Raw genomic sequence first — 20,226 nt, 5'->3', positions numbered from 1 at the left:
TGGAAAAGTAACACCTATATATTGCTTCACGGCTTTGCAAACGGGACATATTTGAATATCATCCGTGTCGAGATTTTATGAGATATCCTGTTTTAAATAAAATGCATGGATGCACATACAAACCCTTTACAAAGTGGGAATAGTGATAATAAATGATTAATTAACAGTATTCAAAGATGATTTATTTTTCAAATAATTTAATCTTCTTACCAAAATCATCAAATCTGTTGCCCCGTCTTTTACGTCGGCCACTCCGTCGCGTTGAAGCCCTTCGAGACCGGGATGTGCGCCATTCCTCACCATCAGCACTATAATCACTCTCCTCGTCATCATCATCCTCCTCTACCTCCTCCTGAATCTCTGATGCTGACCCACTGAAACAAGATATCAGTAATACATAACATTCCCAGTTCAATGGCTGTGTTTAAAGCAAGGTACAGAGGCAGCTCAAAGATATGATTTCCACACTGTAAGCTGTATCAATAAATGAAGCAATTACATTAATTTGTAAAAGCCTGATATAATAAATACTGAAAACTTCAACTGCCAAAACAAAAGATCACTACTTGGCAGCCATTTTCTCTTTCCGATCAAATCCAACATTGAATGGACACTACTAGGGACCATAGGGAACCTACATGTGAAGTCTCGAGAAATAATGATGACAAGGATTGCTCACAGATGGACTAACAGACGAAGGGAGATTTGAATAGCTCATGATCACCACCAAATGATAGAGGGCTAATAAAAGGCCTTGTGTTTTAATCTTGGGTGAGCTTAAATGATATCTCCTGTGTTACAGGTACAAAGATTCTTAATTAACTAATGACCATCACCCAACTCATTAATCATTAATACATTACTCTATGGCCTGTTGTATCTATTGGGAGGATAAATTCAATATCACCAAAATATTTATGCTCAACATTGTATTTCATATGAATATCAATAATTCATTGTTATTATTCACTAATAACATAATAGTCTAGTAAGTATTTCAAATTAAGTAACCCTAGAGGAAGGGTCACTATCATTAACATTGTCTGTTCACTTCAAGGAGTCACTTCCCCTTAAATCAATATATCACATCAATGTGCATCTATGTACTTTTTACCACATGTTGTCACTTTAGAAGAAGACTTAGATAGGCTATGCCTGATGTCTAATCCTATGTCAATAAATTTGTTGATTTAATACATTACTTACTCTGACAGCTGATACTCCTCACTATCATCCTCTGGGTTACTGCCGCTATCGAGAGCTGTCAGACTGCGGCCCTTCCTCTTCTTCTTTTTTTTCTTCCTGGACACTCCAGCTGGTTTACCATCCTCCGCCTCCTCTTCTTCCTCCTCCTCCTCCCCATCCTCTTCCTCCTCCTCCTCCTCTGTATCCTCCATCCCCAGGATATTAGACATATCTTTACCTCTACTTCGGCCAGGTTTAGCTGGTAACACCAACAACATTAGCAGGTTATACATTCTTAATATGAATAACTTCACTTGACAACATAACGTTAACAAGAACTAGAAGTAGCTAGCTGAATACCAAAACTCCATAGAGTTTATGAAGGAAATCATAAAGGGGAATAACTCTTTTGTCTATACTTCACCCAGTTTTGTCTAATAACACCTAAAATATACCTAGGTAATTAAATAAACTATCCATTTTCTATACGAATAGCTTAACTGCCTAGTCGAATACCCCAACAATCACTTACAATTGACGCAGGAAAACATTAGAGTAAAATACAGTCAAACCTGTCTATAGCGACCGCCCAAGGGGAGGCAGAAAAACGGTCACTATAGACAGGTTGCCTTTATAGACAGGTCAAAATTATTGCACCAACCAATTTACTTTAAACTGCCATATATAAATTGTCATTGAACAGGGCATTCAGAAGACCAGTCAGAAGTTAAATAAATGCATAAACTTTATAAATCTGAAGGGTTTAATATTTAATGATTTGTGGACCCAAACACAAAATATAACTCAAAATGGTCTTATGGATAATTTTTTTTTTTTAAATATTTTGTTCTGAAGTAATGCTATGTATATGTATCTATCAAATTATCTCCCTTTCTTTCATAAATAAAGAAAAAGAATACACAATAATTAATTAATTAATTATATTTGTGTTACTACTAATTATTTTGTGTTATAGTCTTACTTCTTAAAACCAAAATATTTTTTTTCTGACCCAAATTGAAATCCGGATATTTGTGTCAGTTTACGATTTTTTATTAGTATTGACTAATTAAAGATGGCGGCAGTACAAACGCTAGTACCGACAGCTACGATTAAGAAAGGCATTATTGGCTTTCATGTCGTTATATACAGGGGGTCGTTAGAGCAGGTTTTACTGTAATCCCATTTGGCCATTTCACCGTTCTTCCAGGTTGTTTATAAAACAGTTAACGAGAGTCAAACATCTGGTTTCTCACCTTCTGTCCAGGTATATAAAACCGTTAACTAGAGTCAAACATCTGGTTTCTCACCTTCTGTCCAGGCATATAAAACCGTTAACTAGAGTCAAACATCTCGTTTCTCACCATCTGTCCAGGTATATAAAACAGTTAATGAGAGTCAAACATCTGGTTTCTCACCTTCTGTCCAGGTATATAAAACCATTAACTAGAGTCAAACATCTGGTTTCTCACCTTCTGTCCAGGTATATAAAACCGTTAACGAGAGTCAAACATCTGGTTTCTCACCTTCTGTCCAGGAATATAAAACCATTAACTAGAGTCAAACATCTGGTTTCTCACCTTCTGTCCAGGTATATAAAACCGTTAACGAGAGTCAAACATCTGGTTTCTCACCTTCTGTCCAGGTATATAAAACCGTTAACGAGAGTCAAACATCTGGTTTCTCACCTTCTGTCCAGGTATATAAAACCGTTAACGAGAGTCAAACATCTGGTTTCTCACCTTCTGTCCAGGTATATAAAACCATTAACGAGAGTCAAACATCTGGTTTCTCACCTTCTGTCCAGGTATATAAAACCATTAACGAGAGTCAAACATCTGGTTTCTCACCTTCTGTTCAGGTATATAAAACAGTTAACGAGAGTCAAACATCTGGTTTCTCACCTTCTGTCCAGGTATATAAAACCATTAACGAGAGTCAAACATCTGGTTTCTCACCTTCTGTCCAGGTATATAAAACCATTAACTAGAGTCAAACATCTGGTTTCTCACCTTCTGTCCAGGTATATAAAACCGTTAACGAGAGTCAAACGTCTGGTTTCTCACCTTCTGTCCAGGTATATAAAACCGTTAACGAGAGTCAAACATCTGGTTTCTCACCTTCTGTCCAGGTATATAAAACCGTTAACGAGAGTCAAACGTCTGGTTTCTCACCTTCTGTCCAGGTATATAAAACCGTTAACGAGAGTCAAACGTCTGGTTTCTCACCTTCTGTCCAGGTATATAAAACCGTTAACGAGAGTCAAACATCTGGTTTCTCACCTTCTGTCCAGGAATATAAAACCATTAACTAGAGTCAAACATCTGGTTTCTCACCTTCTGTCCAGGTATATAAAACCGTTAACGAGAGTCAAACATCTGGTTTCTCACCTTCTGTCCAGGTATATAAAACCGTTAACGAGAGTCAAACATCTGGTTTCTCACCTTCTGTCCAGGTATATAAAACCGTTAACGAGAGTCAAACATCTGGTTTCTCACCTTCTGTCCAGGTATATAAAACCATTAACGAGAGTCAAACATCTGGTTTCTCACCTTCTGTCCAGGTATATAAAACCATTAACGAGAGTCAAACATCTGGTTTCTCACCTTCTGTTCAGGTATATAAAACAGTTAACGAGAGTCAAACATCTGGTTTCTCACCTTCTGTCCAGGTATATAAAACCATTAACGAGAGTCAAACATCTGGTTTCTCACCTTCTGTCCAGGTATATAAAACCGTTAACGAGAGTCAAACATCTGGTTTCTCACGTTCTGTCCAGGTATATAAAACCGTTAACGAGAGTCAAACATCTGGTTTCTCACCTTCTGTCCAGGTATATAAAACCGTTAACGAGAGTCAAACATCTGGTTTCTCACCTTCTGTCCAGGTATATAAAACCGTTAACTAGAGTCAAACATCTGGTTTCTCACCTTCTGTCCAGGTATATAAAACAGTTAACGAGAGTCAAACATCTGGTTTCTCACCTTCTGTCCAGGTATAAAAAACCGTTAACTAGAGTCAAACATCTGGTTTCTCACCTTCTGTCCAGGTATATAAAACCGTTAACGAGAGTCAAACATCTGGTTTCTCACCTTCTGTCCAGGTATATAAAACCGTTAACGAGAGTCAAACATCTGGTTTCTCACCTTCTGTCCAGGTATATAAAACCGTTAACGAGAGTCAAACATCTGGTTTCTCACCTTCTGTCCAGGTATAAAAAACCGTTAACGAGAGTCAAACGTCTGGTTTCTCACCTTCTGTCCAGGTATATAAAACCATTAACTAGAGTCAAACATCTGGTTTCTCACCTTCTGTCCAGGTATATAAAACCGTTAACGAGAGTCAAACATCTGGTTTCTCACCTTCTGTCCAGGTATATAAAACCGTTAACTAGAGTCAAACATCTGGTTTCTCACCTTCTGTCCAGGTATATAAAACCGTTAACTAGAGTCAAACATCTCGTTTCTCACCTTCTGTCTAGGTATATAAAACCGTTGACGAGAGTCAAACATCTGGTTTCTCACCTTCTGTCCAGGTATATAAAACCGTTAACTAGAGTCAAACATCTGGTTTCTCACCTTCTGTCCAGGTATATAAAACCGTTAACTAGAGTCAAACATCTCGTTTCTCACCTTCTGTCTAGGTATATAAAACCGTTAACGAGAGTCAAACATCTCGTTTCTCACCTTCTGTCCAGGTATATAAAACCGTTAACGAGAGTCAAACACCTAGTTTCTCACCTTCTGTCCAGGCTTTCTCTACCTCTTGTTGTATTGCAGTGTTGATCATTTCATCATAGTCTTCAAACTTGTAGCTGGTCTTGTTACGCGAGCGACAGGAACGTGTGGCAAATGACGGTTTGGACTTTTCTTTATGATGCTTGTGATGATGTTTATGGTGGTGGTGGGCCTTTCTGTATCGCTCTGGTCGTACTCCTTCATCACTGCTTTCACTCTCTTCTTCAGGCTCAATGTTCTCCTTTAGTTCCTGACAACACACACATATAAACTAGGTCATTTCTCATGGTACCTAAGTTATAAACTGGGACATTTCTCAGAATACCTTAGTAATAAACTAGGACATTTCTCAGGGTACCTTAGTTATAAACTAGGACATTTCTCAGGGTACCTTAGTTATAAACTAGGACGATTCTCAGGGTACCTTAGTTATAAACTAGGACATTTCTCAGGGTACCTTAGTTATAAACTAGGACATTTCTCAGAATACCTTAGTTATAAACTAGGACGATTCTCAGGGTACCTTAGTTATAAACTAGGACATTTCTCAGGGTACCTTAGTTATAAACTGGGACATTTCTCAGGGTACCTTAGTTATAAACTAGGACATTTGTCAGGGTACCTTAGTTATAAACTGGGACATTTCTCAGGGTACCTAAGCAAGTTTTTTCACACTGGAATATGTATCCTTTCTGTGGTACATGGCTAGGAAATACTTTCACATTGGTAACAATGAGAAGGAAATAACTTTTCATCAAATGAATTCATTCCCAGGCTAGCAATATGAAGAAAGAATTTAATGTGTTTTTCAAAAAAGCGTGTTGGGTATTGCGAGTCCCCTACCATGCCCCTGCTTAAAATAGTAACAGTGACCATGGATTTGACCCAAAAACCCTGAAACTCAAACTTGATATGTAGCTTCTCATACTAAGGTTACATAAAAACTTTCACCAACATACCTTGAAGCATGGCCAAGAAAAGTGTGGAAAACTAAGTAGGCGGACTGACAGATGGACGGATGGATGGGGAAGAACCTATAGTCCCCCGGCTCCACTGGTAGGGGAATATTTATCACAATGTTAACTTTGAATTGTTTTCTGAACCAAATCACACAGAAGTTTCTGCATATATTGTGACAGATCAGTACTGTCACAAAATATACAGAAACTGTTAACTATGATTGCATAGTCTTCCATACATTGGAATCTGAGAATGATATGTTGTTATATTTGGTAAATATACCATTCCTTATATTATAGACATGTCAGTTTACCTCATTCAGGATATTGTCCAGACTAATTCCAACATAGGCCAGCCTTTCCTTCCTGAAAAATAAAATAAAATGTATATGTAAATGACAAATTTCGAAATTCAGCACTGGTCAAGGTAAAAAAAAATCTTTTTTTTGTAAAATCTTTTGGTTTGAAAACTATAAAAACAAGAGGCCCATGGGCCTTAACGGTCATCTGACTCGAAAGACCCTTGTACTATTGTAGTATACATAATCAGTAGCAAGTCCAGTGGTACTGTTGGCCATGGGTGGCCATCTTGGATTTCAGACTGACTCAAAATAACGACACTTTGTCAGGACCGTGTCAGGATCATCTTGGACAAGATTGAGTTAAATCCCACTGGTGGAAGTTGAGAAGAAGTTTAAAATAGGAGTTGTTTAGGAAAACCATGACTGTGTGAACATGTTACAAAATGGCTGTCATGGCTGCCATGTCTAAAGCTTTTACAAGGCCGAACAATAGCAATGCTTTGTTGGCTCCCCTTCCTTAACATCCCTACTAATTTTCATCTTAATGGCACCAGTGGAACTAAAGAAGTAGTTTAAGATGTGTTTTTCAAGATGGCTGCCATGGAGGCCATCTTGGATATCAGACCAACCAAAAAACTAACAACACTTGGTCAGGACCAGCTCAGAAATTGTTTCAGGTAACTTGTGAAAATTGAGAAGTTTTAAATGTGAAAAGATTACAGATGGCACATATTGGCACATATTGACGGATGAACACAATGGCTATACATCATGCTGACCTAAAAAAGTACACTCAAAAGCAATATTCACTATAGTTTTGTATTTTGTTTAGAAAACATGGGACATATTACATTACTTGAGAAAAAAAAAGCTTTTTTGAAAATAAGGTTATCAATTCAAACAAAACTTGCTTATACATAGTACTTTGCTAAATGAGCAATACTTTTGGCAAACTGTATCAAAATATTAGATAAATAAATAAAAAAAAATCTAAAAATTGCAAGAGCAGTAAAATCACCAAGTTTTTTTTTGCCCATGTGTGTGTATGGTAGTCAAAATTTTATATCATTTCCATCACAGAAACATTGGTTGATATCACAATCTTTACATTACCTTTTGGTTAATCTGTCCTTTTTCTTCAGGGCAATATCAAGCTCTTTCAGGTTAGCAAGCAGACGTTCTACCAGCATTTTCTGTAAAATGAAATGTTTAATACACTGAAATTCTATAACATTAAGAAATATTAAATATTAAATCATTAAAAAGTGGTCTGAAGATTTATATCATGGTCTCCAAACAATGTCACCATTATTGATTAAAAAGATTACAGCTATTTACAAATAAAGCAAAAACGAACATTACAATATCTTCTTTTTTGAAAAAATTTTTTTTTTTATCAAGTGTATAGTTGGATATTTCAGTTTACATACATGTTCGCAGGGTGGACAAAACCACTCGCCGTCGGGTATTATCATCAGTGGTGGTCGCAGACAGGCGGTATGATACCCAGCATCGCATTTATCACACAACAGTATCTGGAATATACAAGGAATACCATAAACTAGAAGGAAACTATCCAGGCAGACACAAGACTAGGAAATCCAACAGCAGCGTAAGTTTCATCCAATAGAATCTCTTGTCAAGCACCAGTGTACATGCCAGTTGAGAATGGACAAGCAGGATCTATACACATAACTGTATGATATCCAAGATTTCTAAGCATTCAGAAATTATTTACTAGTCATAGACCAGGAAAAAGTGTGTAAAATATAGATCACAAAAAAGTCATTTTTGGTGGAATTGAAGCTAAATGCAAAATCTAACCTGGGTCAGTAAAGTTGAAAATAGATCAGTGTTATATAAACTACACAGTGTTGTAGATCTATCCACATGAAGAGTTTCCTGACTAGAATTATCCGAGAAACAAGTGTTTAGCCAAGATGTCACGGTTGGCTAGATTGATGGAATGAAGTTACCTGGTAATACTCAGTTGATATGACAGCAGACATAGATATTACTCCAACATACTGTATGAAACTTTTCTATCAAAGGAAATTTCAATCATGAAATCACTGCCAACTTTACTTTACCAAACCTATTTGTCCATACAATACCTACCCACTCGGGTTGGTTGTACTTAAGGCACTTGCAGCACGGTGTGTCATCTGGTACAACGCGCTTCTTTTCTTCTTCCACTGCCTCTGTAAAGTCAATCGTAACTGTAGTTATAGAATAACCTCTTACTATTGTTTCTTGTTAAAAAAACAACCTTGTAAAACATTAGGCAGCACACTCACATGCCATCAGGGCTCAAAGTGGCACCTATTTTAGTGGCCATGGCGCCTTAAATTCACCATTGGCGACCAGATATTGACCTATAATTAAGGCACTTGCATGGCCACTAAAAAATTGTGAAAATTTGCAATTTGGTTAATCTTTCAAAGGTTGCAGTAAATGCGAAAATGATGTTCCCAATCGAAAAAGTTACAGAGAGATGTTATACTGTATTAAAGAATTAAAAGATCTTTTTTTTTTTAAAGTTTAGACAACTTGGCCGGCCGACTAACTTTTCCAATTGACACCTAGATTTTATGACTTGGTAGCCAAATAGGCGACCTGGAAAAAATATCCACTTTGAGCCCTGGCCATGTTCCCAAATCTTGCAAGGAGTCTCCTTAGATTACTGAACTTAAAAAATGAGGTCTTGAAGGCCTGAATCGTTCACATGAATATTTAGTAATAGTAGCAAAATATTCTCATTAAAATCTACACTTCATGATTCTTCAAATAATGCTCAATGAAGATTCTAATATATATGACCCCTGTGATCTTGAAAAAGATCAAGGTCATTGATATGAGGAAGGTTTATAGCATCCCACCAAAAGTATAAGCAAGATAAATATCATGAACCTGAACTTCAAGATGTGGGGAGGGGTTTTAAAAGTTTTCAATACATTTAATTTAATCCTGACGACACTGAAAGTAGGTGAAGGCCATTTATATCAGGAAACTGGCCAAATATGTATACATGTACAGTGACCACAAATCTTCAGGCAATGGAGACAATGATTCTTGAAGCTTTACCATATAGACGCCATAAATGTAGGTTTAAATTTATATTGTCCCTATATTTACCATCTAGATGCCATAAACGAAAAATAAAATTTATATTGTCCCTATATTTACCATATAGATGCTATGAATGTAGGTTAAAATTTGAATTGTCCCCATATTTACCATATACCTGGTAGATGCTATAAATATAGGTCAAAATTTGTATTGTCCCTTTCCAGATGTTTGCTGGCCAAATATCAGTCCCCATGTAGTAACTCTCCTAGAAGTTGTTTGAATTAATAAGTTGATAATTGGATGACTTTTAACAAGAGATCCCAGATTTCTGAGAAATAGCGATAACAAGAATTAATTTAGGGAGGGACGGACAGAAGGACGGATCGCGAATGCATGGCGATTTGAATAGCACACCATCTGATGATGGTGGGTAAAAAAATCATAAAATTGAATTCCTCCTGAAATTAGTAACTAATGAATTCATAAGAAACTTTAAGTCTTTGTTATGAAAACTTACACTTATATTATCATTAATCATGCAATGTTCTTACACTACTACATACATGTACTAAAGTAAATATTTATATTGAATATCAAGATCATCATTCAGTTTAACTGTCATTTCAAACAAAATTACAAATCCTGTTAGAGAAATTCATTACTTACTTATGGCTGCTTGCCTTCGTGCATTTCTCCCCTTTTGGATTTTGAAATCCTCGTCAGAATCAAACTCCGACTCAATCTGGAATTCACTACTATCATTTGCTTCCTCTTTTATCAGCTCTTCATCAGTCGATACTTCAAACACCAGTAACTTCTTTTTCTTCTTGGCCATTTTTCTGACCCGGACACTTCTCCTCCTTCCCGATAGATCCTCCTCATCCAGCTCTGTAGTAGAGGATGAAGATGGAGGTTCAACCTTGGGGGCTGGGGTGGGGGCTGGGGTGGGGGCTGCGGTGGGGGTAGATTTGGGAGTCACATTCTTTTTCCCCTTTGGTGTTGCTTTAGGAGTGCAGTCTTCTTCATCACTTTCAAATTTCTTTTTCTATAAAAATCATCATCACAGTTGTAAATTATAGTACAAAGTTATTACCAAGTAACATTGTTAATGTATATAGCGAATGCTTCACGCCTAATTCTAAAATAGGTAGGTAGACAATTATGAAGATCATGAAGAATGTTGATTCTAATTCTTAAACTGCAATAAGTTGCTATAATACATATGTACTATAATAAGAACTAAAAATACCACAAAAAAAAAAATCAAGACCAAAAACAGTATTCTAACCATTAGGATGGAAAATTAAATCATAGCAATATACATTAGGACATTAGGAAGAAATCTATGGCCGTATGAAACTATTTCACATTTTCAAAAAAAAAATTATCAATTGCACTCAAGTTTTATATCCATAATAAAAAGTTTTCTTAGCCCTGATCATGACGATCAACTAAATTCAGGCGACAACCATTGGAATTGTAATCTCTTATACATGGGGAGTTAGGAGGGATGCTCAACTCACCAGAGTTTTATTAGATTCTACACGGGAGTTGTCTACCCTTACACCTATATAAAACTACACCAGTAATAAAATGTTGGTATATATAATTATCACCTTGACTGGTCGAGAACTTTTCCTGGTAGGTGTAACTTCCACCTGTCTGCCACGTCCGTTTCCTTTGCCCTTTCCTCGTGCTGTCCTTCCTCCACTCCGATTTACCTTACTCAGGGGAACATCGTCACTGTCCACACTCTCTTCCTGAGAGGAGGAGGATGTGGCTATGACTCTAGCTGGTACCCTCTTTTTGGACTTGCCCTTTGCTGCAGCTTTTTTACCTCCTTTTAACTTCTTGGAGTCTGGCTCAGCGGACGACGTATCAACAGAGTCCTCAAGTTGTAGTTGTCGCTTGCGTGATTTATCCGGACTTTTAGCAGTCTTTGTTAAAATCTCTTCCTCGTCCAGTGATACATCTCCATTAAGCTTTTCCTCCTCCTCTTTATCATGCTTTGCCTCCTTTACAATGTCAGATGTATTTGTTGTGTTGTTTTCATCCTCTCTTTCATCTTCATTTTCTTCCTTGTTCTTGTCTTTGGATTCTATCTTATCATCATTTTTAGCCTTACTCTTATTGGATTTCGGTGCTACTTTTCTTACAACAGGCAGAGGAGCTTGAGGAAGGGGTACTGATTTTCTTGATCTTGAACTCCTTCGTAATATTCCAGTACTATCTTCAATATTATCTATTTTTTCTTCACTATTCTCCTTTTCCTTGCATGTCTCATCCTCTTTTATATCAGTCATTTCTTCCTCGGGTTCTTTCACACCTTTCTCCTCTATAGAATCTTTTATCGGTCCTTTACAATCACTGGTCTCTACCACATGTGAGTGTTTAGGAGATGGTGGCTTTTCCTCAGATGCCACATCCTTTTGTGGCATGTTCTCAACATCTTCACTCTGTGTACTGTCTTGCCCTTTCTCTGGTTTCCCACTTTCTTCAATCTGTTTACTTTCATTAGACTTAATTTCCTTTTTCTGATTGTTGGAATCTGTAGGTTCTTTATCACTAGTTTGTTTGGATTGTTCATCACCATCAACTGATCCTGTTGTTAATTTATTGTCAGAACGCTTTGGCACATCATCACTGCTCGACTTACTTTCGATATTATCTTCCTTACTATGAGATTCTCCAGTTTTTACTGTTAATGGAGATTTTTTGTCATCACTTTTCTTTCTCTTTTCTTCCTTCTCCCCCTTTTTATCTTTTTCTGACTTGTTTTCACTCTTTCCATCTTTAATTTCATCAGTTTTTATTAATTCTTTTCCCGTACTATCACAGTCTTTCTCTGACTTGTCTTTTCTGTGGCTATCTGTACTTTCTGTTTCACATTTTGGATCAGACTTTTGTTCATCATTGTTTTTACTTTTCTTAGATTGTAAATTTCCTTCAGTGTTGTTATCACCAGATTCATTGTCAATTGTCTCACTTTTTTCTTTGTCTACCCCAGTTTTCTTTTCTTTATTCAGATCTAGTTTGGTTTCACTTTTGCTATCTTTATTAATGTTCTCTGGTAGCTCTGTTTCTGACTTGTCTTTAATTTCACTTGTTTCACATGGACTATCCCGTTGTTTAACACCAGTTTCAAGTTCGTTTGGTTTTGTATTTTCATTTGATTCACCAGATTTGGGTGTTTGATCCTCAACTGAACCTTCCTTTTCTTTCATATCAGTCTTATCTTGTTCTTCCTTTTCTGTTTTAGTACTTCTGTCTTTACTTTCTGTCTTCCTGTTTGATTTCTTTATTTTATCATTGACAGACTTATCTCCCTTGATTTTATCTTCATCCTCCAATGTTGCATTATCAATTTTCATCGTCTCTTCTTCCTTTTCTTCCTTGTCATCACCTCCTTTGGAAACATCTGATATAGAGGATTTTTCTGTACTTTGCTGAAGTTTATCATCCACTTCAATACCTTTTTCACTATTTTTCTCTTTTCCCTTCAAGATTTCATGACTTCCTTCTTTTTCCTCAACTTTTTCCTTCTTCACTTCAATAACACCCTCCTCTGTGTTAGCTTCCTTTTTTATTTGTGTAGAGGATGCTTCTTTCTGTGATGTTTTATCCTCTTTTTTAACTACGACACCATCCACTTCATCCTCCGATTCAGATTTGACCTTTGGTGAACGTTCATTCTCTGCCTGTTTGTCTGGCTCCTTTTTAATAGGTGGGTTTGAGTCCAGGGAATCCTCTGATGTTTCTGATTTTATGTTGGATTTGTCTTCACTTTTTACACTGTCTCCTGTAATATAAATATCATGACACACTGACAAAAGGTTTGTATTATTAAACAAGGATGGATAGTATTGCAACAGCAATACAAATCCCCTGCCTGAGCTAGAAGTGCACCTATTTATTTCCCATTTTTTTTTAAATGGTTTTTCGAGAAAAAAAATGTGGGATGCACAACTACATGTTATACTGATCATGTATACCAAGTTTCATTAAGATCAGAGTAGTACTTTAGAAGGAGTTGTCCGGATAACTGTTGCGTGAGACAGACAGACAGACAGACGGACGGACGGAGGGTAAACCTTAAGTCCCCCCGTTTTTCAAACGGCAGGGGACTAATAACGAATCGTCTTTGTATCAAATTACAAACTCTGACAAATTATAATATGCTTCATCATCAGAGAAATTCTCTCATTCCACAACAATATTCTGTTTGAATAAATGCCATTGATAAAGTTTACTTCTTACCAAACTAATAAATTGAATTTACAATATGGTGTGAGGAATGCTGATTCCCCAATAGGAAAGGGGACAAATTCTGTACAGATGAAAACTGTTTTCACAGTCCTTAATACTGATGTTGAGGTGGAGGCGTGTATGAGATTGTGATGCTACATACCAGAGTTGGTTGTATTATCTTCCTCTGGAGTCTTCAGGCCAATACTGCTCTCTAGGTTCCCTATCAAGACTGCAAGCTCTGTTCTATTTCTGAAATTTTTTTAATATATTTTCTTTTTGAAAACAAATAATGAACTTTTAATGAGGATCAGGTTACCTTTTATTTTTTCATGATGACAGATTTCTATTGGGGAAAATTTCATAAAACAATTTTTTCTAAGTTTCAGACAAAACTGATGTCAGTACAAACCGTTGTAATTAAATGTCCTCTTTATAAGTGAGTTAAACAGGCTTACTTCTCCTGGGGTTAATGTTTTACCTGTCCTTTATATAAGTGAGATAAACAGGCTTACTTCTCCTGGGGTTAATGTTTTACCTGTCCTTTAGATAAGTGTGGAGTTAAACAGGCTTACTTCTCCTGGGGTTAATGTTTTACCTGTCCTTTATATAAGTGTGGAGATAAACAGGCTTACTTCTCCTGGGGTTAATGTTTTACCTGTCCTTTATATAAGTGTGGAGTTAAACAGGCTTACTTCTCCTGGGGTTAATGTTTTACCTGTCCTTTATATAAGTGTGGAGATAAACAGCCTTACTTCTCCTGGGGTTAATGTTTTACCTGTCCTTTATATAAGTGAGATAAACAGGCTTACTTCTCCTGGGGTTAATGTTTTACCTGTCCTTTAGATAAGTGTGGAGTTAAACAGGCTTACTTCTCCTGGGGTTAATGTTTTACCTGTCCTTTATATAAGTGAGATAAACAGGCTTACTTCTCCTGGGGTTAATGTTTTATCTGTCCTTTATATAAGTGAGATAAACAGGCTTACTTCTCCTGGGGTTAATGTTTTACCTGTCCTTTAGATAAGTGAGATAAACAGGCTTACTTCTCCTGGGGTTAATGTTTTACCTGTCCTTTATATAAGTGAGTTAAACAGCCTTACTTCTCCTGGGGTTAATGTTTTATCTGTCCTTTATATAAGTGAGATAAACAGGCTTACTTCTCCTGGGGTTAATGTTTTACCTGTCCTTTATATAAGTGAGATAAACAGCCTTACTTCTCCTGGGGTTAATGTTTTACCCGTCCTTTATATAAGTGAGATAAACAGGCTTACTTCTCCTGGGGTTAATGTTTTACCTGTCCTTTATATAAGTGAGATAAACAGGCTTACTTCTCCTGGGGTTAATGTTTTACCTGTCCTTTATATAAGTGAGATAAACAGCCTTACTTCTCCTGGGGTTAATGTTTTACCCGTCCTTTATATAAGTGTGGAGTTAAACAGGCTTACTTCTCCTGGGGTTAATGTTTTACCTGTCCTTTATATAAGTGAGATAAACAGGCTTACTTCTCCTGGGGTTAATGTTTTACCCGTCCTTTATATAAGTGAGATAAACAGGCTTACTTCTCCTGGGGTTAATGTTTTACCTGTCCTTTATATAAGTGAGATAAACAGGCTTACTTCTCCTGGGGTTAATGTTTTTCCCGTCCTTTATATAAGTGTGGAGATAAACAGGCTTACTTCTCCTGGGGTTAATGTTTTACCTGTCCTTTATATAAGTGAGTTACACAGGCTTACTTCTCCTGGGGTTAATGTTTTACCCGTCCTTTATATAAGTGAGATAAACAGCCTTACTTCTCCTGGGGTTAATGTTTTACCTGTCCTTTATATAAGTGAGATAAACAGGCTTACTTCTCCTGGGGTTAATGTTTTACCTGTCCTTTATATAAGTGAGATAAACAGCCTTACTTCTCCTGGGGTTAATGTTTTACCCGTCCTTTATATAAGTGAGATAAACAGCCTTACTTCTCCTGGGGTTAATGTTTTACCTGTCCTTTATATAAGTGAGATAAACAGGCTTACTTCTCCTGGGGTTAATGTTTTTCCCGTCCTTTATATAAGTGTGGAGATAAACAGGCTTACTTCTCCTGGGGTTAATGTTTTACCCGTCCTTTATATAAGTGTGGAGTTAAACAGGCTTACTTCTCCTGGGGTTAATGTTTTACCTGTCCTTTATATAAGTGAGATAAACAGGCTTACTTCTCCTGGGGTTAATGTTTTACCCGTCCTTTATATAAGTGAGATAAACAGGCTTACTTCTCCTGGGGTTAATGTTTTACCTGTCCTTTATATAAGTGAGATAAACAGGCTTACTTCTCCTGGGGTTAATGTTTTACCTGTCCTTTAGATAAGTGAGATAAACAGGCTTACTTCTCCTGGGGTTAATGTTTTACCTGTCCTTTATATAAGTGAGATAAACAGGCTTACTTCTCCTGGGGTTAATGTTTTACCTGTCCTTTATATAAGTGAGATAAACAGGCTTACTTCTCCTGGGGTTAATGTTTTACCCGTCCTTTATATAACTGAGATAAACAGCCTTACTTCTCCTGGGGTTAATGTTTTACCTGTCCTTTATATAAGTGAGATAAACAGGCTTACTTCTCCTGGGGTTAATGTTTTACCTGTCCTTTATATAAGTGAGATAAACAGCCTTACTTCTCCTGGGGTTAATGTTTTACCCGTCCTTTATATAAGTGAGATAAACAGGCTTACTTCTCCTGGGGTCAATGTTTTACCTGTCCTTTATATAAGTGAGATAAACAGGCTTACTTCTCCTGGGGTTAATGTTTTACCTGTCCTTTATATAAGTGAGATAAACAGGCTTACTTCTCCTGGGGTTAATGTTTTACCCGTCCTTTATATAAGTGAGATAAACAGGCTTACTTCTCCTGGGGTTAATGTTTTACCTGTCCTTTATATAACTGAGATAAACAGCCTTACTTCTCCTAGGGTTAATGTTTTACCTGTCCTTTATATAAGTGAGATAAACAGGCTTACTTCTCCTGGGGTTAATGTTTTACCTGTCCTTTATATAAGTGAGATAAACAGGCTTACTTCTCCTGGGGTTAATGTTTTACCTGTCCTTTATATAAGTGAGATAAACAGGCTTACTTCTCCTGGGGTTAATGTTTTACCTGTCCTTTATATAAGTGTGGAGATAAACAGCCTTACTTCTCCTGGGGTTAATGTTTTACCTGTCCTTTATATAAGTGAGTTACACAGGCTGACTTCTCCTGGGGTTAATGTTTTACCTGTCCTTTATATAAGTGAGATAAACAGCCTTACTTCTCCTGGGGTTAATGTTTTACCTGCACACTATTTCCCATGTCTCTGCATCAACATCGTCCTGATCCTCACGATACACCATCAGGTTCTGTTCTTTATCCTGTAACAGACTCACATCGTTAAGCCAGCATTCAAACTATTGTATGTATGAATATCAGAGAGTTTCTTACATGTTAAACAAGGATAACTATACTTAATTACTTTAATTATAATGACAATTATGAAACAAGTTATAAAATATATTAGTTACATGTTGGCCCAGAAGTGAGCATAGAAGGGAGGAGGATATTATGGTAGATAAACAGGAGTATTTGGGGGGGAGGGGGGGGAGGGGGGGGACCCATGTGGTCGTATAGGTGACACCAATACATTTTCACATTAAAGGAAAAGTCTGTTAAAAGTTTCTGTAATACTTACAAGTATGTACCAGTAGGCCAGTCCATTTTTATCCCTGCCTATTGGCTGGAATCTCATAGCAACTGGTTCCTCTTCATTTACCTTCTCTTTGAACTTTGTATTGTAGTCAAACTGGTTCTCTAATAAGTTCTGAAATAACCAAATGTTTGTCAGTAGGTGTCAAGTGTCCAGATGAATATCAAACACTGGTATGTGTTAGAGTTCTCAGGGTGTCATCACTAGAAAAACTTGTAGATTTTATATTTTTTACTGACTAGGTTAATGCTTCTGTGAACATCTCTTCTGATCAACTGTTAAGAAATCAAATGACCTTTCACATTATACTTCCATATCCAACCTTCAATAATGGTGCAAAGATTTAAATTTTCATCCAACTAATTCTACTATCCAAAAGGCTTCACATCCAAATCATAGCACTGCTTTAATTAAATATACAATGGTACCCTGGTCCATCCATATATTTAACAATATAATGCTCCTTTTGAAAACAAATCTTGGGAGAATATTGATCTTACCTTAAGAATTTTCAGTTTGGTTGATGTTTTGGAATGTTTGTAGCCAAATCTTTCCACCTCCCATGCATCAATTTCTGAATAGGTGTAACAGTACTGAAATAAAATAACAAACATACAGCTTAGCTTCCCTTTACACACCTTTATATTTCTTTGTCAAAGTTCTGTGAAAATACTTAATGTAAATCCACATATTTTGGTGCACTCAAATTTTAGGCCATAATCTAACTAAAACAGATTAAACCCAATGATGTACATGTATTAGCACACATAAAATGCTTCAAAATACTTTCAGTGCAAGAATTGCTTAAAAAAGATTGCTTCAAAATACTTTCAGTGCAAGAATTGCTTAAAAAAGATATGTACATATACAGTAGAAAATATGTCAACAAAACCTTTAAAATCACTTATTTTCTTCTTTTGATCTCTATACTAGCAGTAGCAATATCATGCCTCTCCATCCTCACCTTGACAACATATCGCTCCCACTTTTCTGTTGAGACAGAACCCTTTCCAACACGTCTCAGCAGCCGCACATGAATATCTATGAGGAACGATGACACTACAAAACAATTAACAATCAAGTCAAAATTTTATCTGATAAAACAAAATCAAATTCAGGAAGATAAGAATGGATCAAATTATCAATTCATATCAAGAAATTCCCTTTATGGTATGTATTTCTAATATTACAATATCTATATATTATTAATGTGTGAAGTTTTGAAGAAAAAAAGCAAATACTGAAATATGGTTGGTAGAACATTTTAGTGATACAAACTTTAATTAAAACAATAACAAAACATTCTGGAAGATGTATGCAAATAGATGACATTTAAAACACAGGTAGACTCTTCAGATGGCATTGGGCAAACTTGCAGTTTTTTTTGGTGTCTTTTTGTTGTTGTGTTTTTCCTGTGAGAGAAATTGCATGTCTAAAGATGATAAAGAAAATATTTTATAAATACATATGTACCTCATATCAACATTTAAGAGGTAAGAGGATACACAAATAGGCTATAATAAATGCCAATTGCAATAATGTTCTTATCTTTTATGAATATGATAAAAGTCTGCCTTTATGGAGGTTGTGGACAGTTGAGGAGATTTTTCAGCATGACTGTTGTTTTTTTTTATTATTGTTTTCCTCTTTCTTTTCTAACTTTATTTATTATTAAGACTCCTATTAAATCCAAGTTAAAGGGAATTTTAGCTTTACTCAAAAAGATTTGGGTGAAAAGGCTTGGCAGGCACATTCACCAATCCAGAGGAATTTTCTTCAACACTTATTCATTGGAATAAGCAATATATTTGGCATAAATTTCCTCCATTTAAATAATATATTACTGTAACATTGTTTGTCTTGACACTACACAATGGTTTACTAATGAATTAAGAAATGTGTATATGTTTAATTTGTGTAGTAAATGTCTATAATTATGTGATCCTATTCACAGAGACACATTTGTTTTTTGCACATTTGACATTTATATAATATCTATATACATAAATATATACATGTATATGCACACATGTATAAACAGATCTTTTATTTGTAATTAGTAATGCTGGTAATTACTAAAGGGGGGTAACTGTGATTTGTTGATATTTCTTTTATCTCAAAGCGTGAGCTGGCGTTGTAATCAAAACATACATATTTACATATTATAGAATTATGATTTCATTATCATCAATGGCAGTCATGTCATATTATGTAAATTAAGACGATATCACTGTAAATAATTTAATTAACCACAAATGCGAAATAAATCCTAGACATTTCCTTTAATTTTGAGGCTTCGGTGTTTGTTTGCTTAACTCCACCGGAAAGCATCATTGATGATATTTCAGACATTTGTTATCGTGTAATGATATAAAATGATCCAGAAAATATCAATGATATTTTATGCATTGATTTAAAAATGTGGTTCAGTTTCTAAAAGGATGTGTTGCGGGTCTTCAAATGTAGATATACTGACTGGAGTCGATTTACAAAAGTCGTCAATTTACATTCAAAAACAATGAAAATGCTATGTCGGCCTCAATAATATCTAAAGTATAACGGATGTTTGCAAAGATCACAACATACCATGCTTTGTGTCTTCAATCCAATTCTGCAGATCTACATGAGAAGTCTCTGCAAGTCCCAATCTCTCGCCATATTTGTCGAGAAACGAGCAAATAACGGCGAAGTTAGGATCACTGTGGCAGATCGCTTCTGATGCAGCCGCCATCTTGATTATGCTAATGATTGCAAGTAGACATAACTTTTTATAAATAACTAAATTTTTGTTATTAAAATGACCTATAAATCTTATTAATTTGTAGATTTACTCTATGTTTAATTCAATTTAGCATTTATGAATTCTTAATATATAATTACAGCATTAACGCATCCCACGTGATACGAAACTAAACTATGAATACAAAGCTAGGCTATTTTAGCTGCCTTCACCTTTGCTGTAAACAAAGCACCGACTATAATCCGTTCCAGAAATCTATACTTTTAACAGACGATA

The 20,226-nt window shown here is 36.0% G+C and overlaps 1 protein-coding gene across 1 annotated transcript in view; it reads right to left on the bottom strand.

Annotated features, from left to right (window-relative positions):
- The window catches only part of LOC117341639 (nuclear receptor corepressor 2-like), a 29,816-nt gene extending 9,866 nt beyond the window's left edge, over positions 1 to 19,950 (bottom strand). The window contains exons 1-15 of the mRNA XM_033903498.1: positions 19,797 to 19,950; positions 18,175 to 18,269; positions 17,711 to 17,803; positions 17,196 to 17,324; positions 16,802 to 16,878; positions 13,661 to 13,749; positions 10,869 to 13,051; positions 9,919 to 10,297; positions 8,302 to 8,384; positions 7,614 to 7,718; positions 7,297 to 7,376; positions 6,196 to 6,247; positions 4,926 to 5,172; positions 1,207 to 1,444; positions 211 to 374 (exon numbers count right to left, since the gene is read on the bottom strand). Of these exons, the coding sequence (XP_033759389.1) occupies positions 211 to 374; positions 1,207 to 1,444; positions 4,926 to 5,172; positions 6,196 to 6,247; positions 7,297 to 7,376; positions 7,614 to 7,718; positions 8,302 to 8,384; positions 9,919 to 10,297; positions 10,869 to 13,051; positions 13,661 to 13,749; positions 16,802 to 16,878; positions 17,196 to 17,324; positions 17,711 to 17,803; positions 18,175 to 18,269; positions 19,797 to 19,941 (4,159 nt within the window). The 5' untranslated portion in view covers positions 19,942 to 19,950. The remainder of the gene's footprint in view (positions 1 to 210; positions 375 to 1,206; positions 1,445 to 4,925; positions 5,173 to 6,195; positions 6,248 to 7,296; positions 7,377 to 7,613; positions 7,719 to 8,301; positions 8,385 to 9,918; positions 10,298 to 10,868; positions 13,052 to 13,660; positions 13,750 to 16,801; positions 16,879 to 17,195; positions 17,325 to 17,710; positions 17,804 to 18,174; positions 18,270 to 19,796) is intronic.
- Positions 19,951 to 20,226: the final 276 nt, after the last annotated feature.

The sequence above is a fragment of the Pecten maximus genome, chromosome 14 (assembly GCF_902652985.1).
Source record: "Pecten maximus chromosome 14, xPecMax1.1, whole genome shotgun sequence".
Taxonomy (NCBI): domain Eukaryota; kingdom Metazoa; phylum Mollusca; class Bivalvia; order Pectinida; family Pectinidae; genus Pecten; species Pecten maximus.
The sequence above is the reverse complement of the archived record's forward strand: the minus strand, read 5'-3'. Positions and strand labels throughout refer to the sequence as shown.